A 10,312-nucleotide genomic window follows, 5' to 3' on the forward strand; every position below is an offset into this window, starting at 1 on the left:
AGAGACTCAGACAGACAGACATAAATAGATAGATAGATAAATACACGTATGGATGGATGGACAGAGGGATAGAGATGGATGGATAGATAGACACAGGCCGATAGATAAATACACGTATGGATGGATAGATGTATGGACAGACAGACAGATAGATAGATAACTTTATTAATCCCAGAGGAATTATGGGTAAACTATTACAGGGTACCTTTAGTTGCAATCTAGCTACTGATTGACCCACACAAGGGCGGGCGCCCGTGGTGTCCCGGATGTAAACAAAGCGCGCGAACACTTTTCTCGGTTTTTAGCATGGCTCAGTGTCTGCTCGGAGTAAACCTCAGATATGTCACCTGTTCTTCCAGTTTGATATCCCCCCCAGCAATATTAAAAACATACAGACTTGAAAATAATTCATAAATGCCATTTTATGAAACTGTTCAACAGAAAAGAAACTAAATATAGAACTTTTTCGAGAAATTAGAAGAGCACAGGATGTTCCTGTTTACATGTCCCACGTCTGGAACATCTTACAGTAGTCTAAATTACTGTTTTGTTTTTTTTTTAATATTAAGTCATTTAAAAAAAAAAAAAGAAAGAAAGAAAGAAAGAAAGAGCGTGCGCGAGAGAGCGAGAGGTCGTCGACCTTGTGGAAAGCAGAACGATTTTCCTTTCATGTAAGAAAAACATGTCAGGATCAGATTTTTCCAGGTTCCCCTCCGACACTCGATGTTTATTTACCACAACTTTAATCACCATAGACGGTTTATCAGTATAATCACCTGAAAAAACAAACAAACGGAGCTTCAATTCCAAAATGGCTTCCTATTCACCCACATAAGTGCTGAGGCATTGCAAATATCTCCATATCGGACAGTGAGACGCACCGAGTACCGTCTCAAATCCTCTAAAATGTCGATCGTAGAGTAAAAGACAAGACGACCCAGTGTAATAAATTAGTTTTATTTGATTCTTTACTGATAATGAAGTGACGTGAAGAACATTCAGCTCGAAACCCGCGTGGGAAAGCGGCACGCGTGAGTTTGCGAGAGTGACTTTCGGTAATCCCTCAAGTGTTTCTGGTGGAGTTTGGACATAAAATTTGTAGCAAAAAAAAAAATAGTTTGAGGTTTCAAATCTAACGCTGAGAAACACAGACGAGTTTTAGACTTTGTAATGAGGAAGAAACCCGAAAAGATTCATTCACCTACGCACTTCTCACACCTGGATAGAGTCGCATTGGGTTAAAGGACCAAACCAAACCAACCTTTAAGCTGTGACTTGTAAATATATTTATAATATAATCAGTGCTTCAGAATCAGGGCTGAAACTGGCACTGGAGTTCAGTTAAAGCAAACGTACTCGATTCATCAAGTACTCAATGATTTGTAGTAAATATTAGATATAAAACCGATCTCAAATGAACGTGTGGAGCGTTTATTGATTCTAATTCACACTGCAATAAAGGAGAAATCGTTTAAAACAGTACTCGAGTACAGCAGCGAAGTACAAGTACTCAAATATTTCACAGCCCCTTTTTAAACTCTAATAACCATTGTATATTTCATTTCAAAATGAACCAGCAGGTGGCAGCACTCATTCCAGTTCACCCAAGGGATGAACTGATTCAGAGCTGTGAAATGACTCGACTCGACTCGCATTTTAGGAGCTTTCCACTGTGGACAGTACCTGGAACCTGGTACTGTTTTTTTTTAGTACCACCTCGGTCAAGGTTCCAAGCGAGCCGAGCCGATATTAAACGTGAGCCACGCGCCGAGAGTAGAGATTCTCCTTTGACGAGTGGTTCTGTGACGTGCTTGACTAAACGTGTCGTTTACTACATACATAAATTAGGCATCATTTATCTCATTAGAGATAAAATTGCAACAAAGGTTTCCGTGTTAGATTTTTACGTTATTCCTGCGTGGAGGCGAGTGGAAGGCGGCACTATACTGCCGTGGAAACGCAAGCTCGGAAACGAAAGCGAGCCGAGTCGAGTCGAACCGTTGCGAACGACGACAAATGGTCAACTGTTCGTTAAAAAAAAAAAAAAAAGGAATGTTACGGATCATACCAGGAGGTCTCGTTTTTAAAAAAATAAATAAATAAAATAAAAGAAGTCATGTATACAGAGCAGTCAATAAAGCAGTGGAAGTCTAATCTAATCAAGCGGATATAATATTAAATAACGAAAGTGTAGAATGTCTGTGAAGGGTTATAACGCAGCATCAGATTCGGAATCGCACTTTAAAAGATGTTTGAACAGGAAGTTTGAAATCCACGCGTCCAAAAAAAAACAAACTGGTACAAAATACACCCGGGGTTGTGCTGCTGCAGGAAATGAATCAGGGACGGGGTGCTGTTTCCGTCTCCACCCTGCAGCACGTCCTGAAGTGTTTTATTCCTCTTACCCCACAGCAACTCGCCAATGAGTGTTAGAGCATTTTCTTTGTTAATTAAAAGCATATTAAAAATCTGCATAGTATTCTATTAAACTATAGAAACGATAACAATTAAGCGTTAATACCTTCCGACCAATCAGATTCGAGAATTCAACAGCGCTTTTTAAATACACATCTAATTACATTGGTTAAGACAGAAAGATTAAAGGAATGGTTTGATGAAAAACCATCTGATGTGTGTGTGTGTGTGTGTGTGTGTGTGTGTGCTAGAGCGAGGCGTCAGGATTGTTTGAGGCAGCGGGAGATCTTTCGGATCAGCGCTTTCTCGTTTTAATCGGACTCGGATCGGGCGGTCAGGTGGTTCTTCTTGGGCTGGAAGAAATTCTCCACGATGGCGTCCACCAGGTTGTTCAGCTCGCCCTTCAGCTGGGTCACATCACTGAAAAACCCAACAACAACGACAACGACTCGTCATACCTTTAAACTTCTAAATAGCATTTAAACAACTGAAGTGAAACGTGGTCTATTATTTTTTATTACATATAGTGTGTTATATTATATACAGAATGTTTCGGTGCTAATGATTAATAAAATCCTCACTTCACCTGGATACCTACTGCTGGAAATCAGATTAGTGTTTGTCTTGTTAGTGTTGCTTCGCAAAACACTCACCTGTTCCCCGGAGCAGCACACAGCTCGGTGTAGTACTTAATCTTGGGCTCGGTGCCGCTCGTCCGCATGGTGGCCACGCCTCCGTTAGCAAAGCTGAAGGTGATCATCTGACTGCTCTTACTGGTAGGAAGGATCTGAGTGAGAAACACATGTACTCAGAGATATAAATAAACAAATACAATACAGTATATTAGAAATATACTGCAAACATCCGAAATCCTCTTCAATCCTAGAGAAGCGTTATTTGTGAAAGCGGGCGTGGCTCACGGCTTTGAGGTCGGGCTGGTTGCTGTCGTAGCCTGTCGTGAGGTCACGGACGGCGGTGACGGCGAAGCCCTGGCACTCTTTAGGATACGTGTTCTCGCCATCGTAGTTCCTCAGACGCTCAAACAGCTGCCTGATGGTGTCCTGGTTGTGGCAGATGAAATACGAGTTCTTGGTGAGGTGGTAGCCGTACCTGCGCGCACACACACACACACACGTACACGTGATTCGTAACGTGATCCGATCGGTTATATTTTGGGTAAAATATGGTGCGTTTGTAGATTTTTTTGGGACTCACTTGTGGTAGATGGCTGTAAGCTGCTGTGAGATGGAGGTGTTTTTGGAGGTCAGGTATGAGATCATCTCTCCGGCGATGGCTGCTGCGCTCACCCCATCCTTATCCAACACCGTCGGGCCGCACATGTATCCTGAGTACAAAACACGTGGCGTTCGTGTGTTACGACACATCTGTGAACTCAAAGATCACGCCGCTAAAAACACAAAACAAAACAAGAGACGATCGGAGTTACACCGCTTCATTTTGAAGCTCGAAAAGGTGACGTTTCCACCTTTACCAGAGAAAGGAACGTGTCTGATCGTGCGTCTGAGCGGGTGCTGTGACCTTTGACACAATTTTAACACAATTCCACTTGGTTGCTAGGGTGTTTCTAGATGGTTGCCATCATTTTCCACTTGGTTGCTAGGATGTTACTAACTTGTCTCAGCTGGTTGCTAGGATGTTGCTAGGTGGTTTCCATCATATTCCACTTGGTTGCTATGTTATCTCAGCTGGTTGCTAGGGTGCTTCTAGGTGGTTGCTATCATTTTCCACTTGGTTGCTAGGGTGTTTCTAGATGGTTGCCATCATTTTCCACTTGGTTGCTAGGATGTTACTAAGTTATCTCAGCTGGTTGCTAGGGTGCTTCTAGGTGGTTGCTAATTTGTTGCTATGTGGTTGCCATCATTTTCCACTTGGTTGCTAGGATGTTACTAAGTTATCTCAGCTGGTTGCTAGGGTGCTTCTAGGTGGTTGCTAAGGTGTTGCTATGTGGTTGCCATCATTTTCCACTTGGTTGCTGGGGCGTTTCTAGCTGATTGCTACCTTATTCCAGTTGTTTGCTAGAATGTTACTAGTTGGTCGCTATGCTATCCCTGCTAGTCGCTAGGTGGCTGTTACGAGGTCCCAGTTGGTTGCTATGGTCTTTATAGAAGGTTTAAGTACAACCCCGAAGTGGTTGCTAGGTTATAGCTAGTGGGTTGCTAAGCAAACTCAGCTGGTTGCTAGGGTTTCAGTAGGTGTAGTGTACACCTGTGGTGTTGTGCTGGTGCAGTCGTACCGATGGCCTCCTCGAAGGCGAACAGGACGGTCTTTCCCTGATCCAGCAGCTGCCTCGCTCTATTCCCCATCCACTTAAAGCCAGTCAGAGTCTCCTACAGACAGACAGACAGAGAGACAGAGAGAGAGAGAGAGAGAGAGAGAGAGAGAGAGAGAGAGAGAGAGAGAGAACAGGAAGATGGAGAAATGTTATCTTAATCGGTACGAGTTCAGATATAAAACGGTTATAGGGTGAAAGGTCAGGACCTCGAAGTGAAAGCCCTCTTTAAGAGCGATGGCACGCAGGATCTTGGAGGAGACGGTGCTGGCCAGCATGTACACGTCCTTCACCGAGGACTTGAGCTCTTCCCCCTGATCCTGCTCCTGCTTCTCCTTCCAGCACTGAAACGTCCACCAGCCGAGCAGCGCGCCGAGCTCGTTCCCCGAGAACACCCTCCACTCACCGCTGACGAGAGACAAGAGGAACGGAGACGTGATGCCAGAGGATGTTTTTCAGGCTGTTAATCTCTCTCTCACACACACACACACACACACACCTCAGCTGTTTCTCAGCCATGGCCAGTCGGTCCGCGTCTGGGTCGTTGGCCAGAACCACGGTCGCTCCCTCTCGGTCTGCTAGTGCGAAAGACAGGTTCTACACACACACACACACACACACACACACACACACACACACACACACACACGCGCTTATGAAGACCTATCTCTAACTTCCTGCTAGTGTGGATGTTCCACAACATTAAACGCATCTATAAACGTGTGTGCACGTGTCTACCAGCACTCCCGCTCCTTCCTCAGGGTTGGGGTACTCCACCGTCGGGAACTCCGGATCGGGATCTTTCTGCTCCTCGACGGCAAACGGCGGTCGAAGGCCGAAAGCTTTAAAAGCGGCCTGGACGAACACGTGACCCACGCCGTGCACCGAGGTGTGTACGATCTTCACCTCCGAACTCCTGTTCAGCTCTCTGTGAGCAAAACAGACCGAACCTGTACACCTGAGTGTTTAGAGTCCAGCGTTTACCCCTCCCACATCCTACATTCACACTTCTTCACGTGTTTCCCGTGTGTGTGTGTGCGTACCTGTGGAAGCAGTGTTGCTGAATACACTGCAGGTATTCTCGGTGTATCTCCTGATACGGGTCTTTGAGCAGCGCGCTCTGTGAGGCAGCGTCCGTGTCCCACGACTCGGCCCACGGCTCCAGGTTCTCCTCTATAGCTGAGGCGATACCTTTATCATGGGGGGAGATGATCTGAGCGCCGTTCTCCCAGTACACCTATCACACACACGATAAACCAAACAAATTTGTGAAATCGATCAGATGGTGATGTCACTAGATAGAAATCGACATACCGATCGGTTTTGATTATTAATTATTATACGGTACGAAAGCGGCCTCTAGAGGCGACATAAAAACGATCGCTGACTAATTTAGTCTTGTTGTTTGAAGTGTTTTTTTTTTTTTATTATTATGGTTAATTTTGGAAGTCCTGATTTTTATTTTATATTCGGAGTGTTGCGTTTCGGTTCAGTCTGGACGTATATCTTCTATTTGCTTTAATATATTCATATTTATTTCGTTTAAAACAAACAAACAAACAAACAAACAAAAAAAGTACAGTACATTTTCACAGTACGGTCAGCGCTGTTTATTTGTGTAATCAAGTTCGGCGATGTTTTGCTTTGAGCGTTACGTTTTCATTCGGTATCCGTTTTAAAAACTATCGGACGATTTAATGGGTTCTCGGCAGGTGCTCGGTTATCGCTGCGTCTGGGATGTGCTGTACCTTGTAACCGTTGTCCTGTTTGGGGTTGTGGGAGGCCGTCACCATGATACCAGCACAGAGACCCAGATGAGATACAGTGAATGGCTGAGAGGGAGGAAAAAAGATGGGGGGGGAAAAAAAAAAAAAAAAAAAAAAAAACGTTAATCGGGAAATCTTTATTTCTTCAGAGGAGGAACTACACCACGAAACCTTCAAGAATCAGAACTACTTTTACACTACGCACCACGTATGGCGTAGGAGTGAAGACGGTGAAGAGGTGAACGGGAACGCCTCGGCTGATGAACACGGCCGCGGCCAAGGACGCGAAGCGCTTGCTGCTGGCGCCGCTGGGGGTGTGCTGGCGCGCGTCGAATCCGATTACCACGCCGCGCTGCTTCAGATCATCAAAACTCTGCTCCAGATAGCGACAGAATCCCTTAAAGACAGAGAGAGAGAGAGAGAGAGTTTCAACATCGGAAGCGTCCGAAATGGATTGCTGTAATAACGTACTGTCTGGACGTTCCAGTAGGAGCATCAACAAGCCCCAGTTTGTCCAGAATTCAGCTGCCTCGCCGTCGTCGCCTCTGGCTTGCTCGTTAGGAATAAATTCATACGTGTAAAATCTATATCCTGAACGTATACATTTCTGGAAAGCTGCTTCAGGACTGTTAAAAGCGCTATAGAAGTAAAACTGAATCGAATTGAATTTTTGTTGTTTGGTCTCACCTGCGTGGTCTGTATGATGGTGAGGTCGTTCATACGCGACACGCCGGGCCCCATGGCCGCTCTCAGCCCCGCCGTCCCGAACTCCATCCGGGCGCCAAAACATCTGCGCAGCTCGTCTACGTTTCCCGCTTTCACCAGCTCTCGCACGCACGCCGCCGTCTTGCTGTTCTGCATCGGTAAGGACGTCAGACGTACAGTCAATTGCGTTTGGTGTGACGTTTTACTTAACGTCTGGTTTATAACTAGGTTATATTTCGTTTATCTGAGACAGCCTGAAACATCACGGTGTAGGCATCAATAACGGGTTGTCCGTGGTGAGCCGGATGATTCCCGTCACGCGAGGGATGACCGCTCACGTCTACATTCCAAGACTCACAAGACAAACCGACACACTCATAACAACATTAACTCGAATTAAGCCCATTCAGCTGTTGAATGAGGTTCACGTGTCACGGCACGTCGCTCTGGTTACTACGGCGAATCGGGTTGTAGGACTCAAGTCCGAGCTCCAGATGTTTTCCCGTACTGGCTTGGGACTTATCTCAAGAAATTACTGTCGTTTCTTTTCGCAGTACTACTCGACCTTGATCTTGACTAGTCCTGGTGTTAGACTTGACAAAATGGTGGACAAAACCCTAACAACGAATCATATAGTGCACTACACTGTGCATAGGAGACGTTATTTTATTTTACACCCTGAGCCATGATGCGCTCGTGTAGAGAGTAGGCGGTGATTTGGGGTAAGGGGTTACACGTACAATATAATCTCAGACAGTTCATGTTACTTCATGTTATTATTATTTATTTTACAGCTAAAGTTTGCAAACGTTCAGAAATACACAATCCTACAGCACAAGCATCCTTCTCTGTAGAAACTCCAAAGTTAAACTGTCAGGCTTTTACAATTTCACAACCATTTCTAAACCAATACCACTGACCATTAGGAAAGTCTGAATCGGTTCACTCGTGAACCGGTTCAACTCGATTCATCAAAAAAGAACCGGTTCGAGAGAATGATTCGTTTAAGGGAGTCGCACATCACTTTTCTTTTCCTTTCTTTTCTTTATTTATTCACAATTATTAAACTATGCTCGATTTACAGACGTTTTCTAGACCAGTAGACCTTTGTTTCAAAGGAACTTTTAATCGTTTGTCGCTTTTTAAAAGGATGAAACTTCATTAGAAAAGGGTGCTGTTAGCCGAGTTAGGGCTTCCTGTGTACGTGTGCTTAGTAGCTAACGGTTTAGAATCCTAAATGCATTCGAATTCTATGTACAGTGCACTAATAGTGTCACTTAAGTCATACCCTGTACAGTGCACTAATAGTGTCACTTAGGTCATACCCTATATAATGCACCTAAACTGACAACACCGAGCCGATTCGATTGAGCTTCAGCCTCATTAGTTAGCAAGACATGCTCAAACTAGCCAAACATGTTTGTATATAAAACATAACTCTGCTCACCTTGTCAAACTCTAACCACCGTTTAACAGCGTTGTCCAGAGTGACATCTCCAGTGCTTTCCACTCCGTTTTCCGCCATTTTGTTGTGTTTTTTTCTTTTTTTTTTTTTTTAACCTCCTGAATACGAGTTGGTTAATCTGATTCAACACTCACACATCTGTCCCTGTGCAGTGGCTTATGAACCTCTCAGCTACACTACGCTCCGGCTCAACACCAAACGGCTCCGTTTTTAACCACATAGTGCACTACGTAGGGTGTACAGTTAGTTATCAGTTCAAGCCCTACATAGTGCACTGACATAGGAACCGAGGATTCGTTTGGAATTCAGCCTCTGTGTTGATTACGTAATTAGAGAAGGGAGTTGAGGCTGGAATGTGATTGGCTCGTGAGCTCTGACGACGACGAGCCAGTTTATAACGTGAAAAATGATGTTGTTTTTTTAAATAATATATTATTATAAAACTATGTTGTTTTAAAAGTAATGATAAACACGTCGTTTTGAATATATAATCATATTATAATAAATATATATATATTTTTTTTTAAAAACGCATATACTAATCTAAAATTGCAAACTGACTAGCAAACTGTTAGTTTAGAAACACCTCAGTGTTCCCCTGTCATCCCAAACAGCTAACTCGCTAGCACACTGCTAGTTTAGAAACACCTCAGTGTTCTCCTGTCATCCCAAACAGCTAACTCGCTAACACACTGCTAGTTTAGAAACACCTCAGTGTTCTCCTGTCATCCCAAACAGCTAACTCGCTAACACACTGCTAGTTTAGAAACACCTCAGTGTTCCCCTGTCATCCCAAACAGCTAACTCGCTAACACACTGCTAGTTTAGAAACACCTGTGTTCCTCTGTCATCCCAAACAGCTAACTCGCTAACACACTGTTAGTTTAGAAACACCTCAGTGTTCCCCTGTCATCCCAAACAGCTAACTCGCTAACACACTGCTAGTTTAGAAACACCTCAGTGTTCTCCTGTCATCCCAAACAGCTAACTCGCTAACACACTGCTAGTTTAGAAACACCTGTGTTCTCCTGTCATCCCAAACAGCTAACTCGCTAACACACTGCTAGTTTAGAAACACCTCAGTGTTCCCCTGTCATCCCAAACAGCTAACTCGCTAACACACTGCTAGTTTAGAAACACCTGTGTTCCTCTGTCATCCCAAACAGCTAACTCGCTAACACACTGTTAGTTTAGAAACACCTCAGTGTTCCCCTGTCATCCCAAACAGCTAACTCGCTAACACACTGTTAGTTTAGAAACACCTCAGTGTTCCCCTGTCATCCCAAACAGCTAACTCGCTAACACACTGCTAGTTTAGAAACACCTCAGTGTTCCCCTGTCATCCCAATCAGCTAACTCGCTAACACACTGCTAGTTTAGAAACACCTGTGTTCCCCTGTCATCCCAAACAGCTAACTCGCTAACACACTGCTAGTTTAGAAACACCTCAGTGTTCCCCTGTCATCCCAAAAAGCTAACTCGCTAACACACTGCTAGTTTAGAAACACCTCAGTGTTCCCCTGTCATCCCAAACAGCTAACTCGCTAACACACTGCTAGTTTAGAAGCACTAACATCCTCTTGTGTGTTTGCATGGAAGTGTGGAGAACCATTCAGATCACACCCTTAAACATTCTGAAGCTTGTGGTCAGAAAACTGAACAAAATATATC

General features: G+C 44.3%; 1 protein-coding gene across 1 annotated transcript; it reads right to left on the minus strand.

The window, feature by feature from the left end:
* Positions 1-941: 941 nt before the first annotated feature.
* pgm2 (phosphoglucomutase 2) lies at positions 942-8,817 on the minus strand. Its single transcript, XM_017461171.3, has 13 exons — positions 8,624-8,817; positions 7,159-7,326; positions 6,677-6,868; positions 6,454-6,537; positions 5,749-5,942; positions 5,444-5,633; positions 5,205-5,302; positions 4,915-5,113; positions 4,670-4,763; positions 3,631-3,760; positions 3,336-3,525; positions 3,069-3,202; positions 942-2,835 (listed from the first exon to the last, which is right to left on the minus strand). The coding sequence occupies exons 1-13, from the start codon at positions 8,699-8,701 to the stop codon at positions 2,727-2,729; spliced, it is 1,860 nt and encodes a 619-aa protein (XP_017316660.1). The 5' UTR covers positions 8,702-8,817; the 3' UTR covers positions 942-2,726.
* Positions 8,818-10,312: the final 1,495 nt, after the last annotated feature.

The sequence above is a fragment of the Ictalurus punctatus genome, chromosome 29 (assembly GCF_001660625.3).
Source record: "Ictalurus punctatus breed USDA103 chromosome 29, Coco_2.0, whole genome shotgun sequence".
In the NCBI taxonomy this organism is placed as follows: domain Eukaryota; kingdom Metazoa; phylum Chordata; class Actinopteri; order Siluriformes; family Ictaluridae; genus Ictalurus; species Ictalurus punctatus.

What these genes read in the sequence shown, in the direction of transcription:
- pgm2 (XM_017461171.3), bottom strand. Translation starts at nt 8,701, where the DNA reads ATGGCGGAAAACGGAGTGGAAAGCACTGGAGATGTCACTCTGGACAAC. An exon ending in AAGAGGGCTTTCACTTCGAG is followed by an intron (nt 4,764 to 4,914) that starts GTCCTGACCTTT and finishes GTCTGTCTGTAG; the next exon opens with GAGACTCTGACTGGCTTTAA. An exon ending in CTTACAGCCATCTACCACAA is followed by an intron (nt 3,526 to 3,630) that starts GTGAGTCCCAAA and finishes GTGTGCGCGCAG; the next exon opens with GTACGGCTACCACCTCACCA.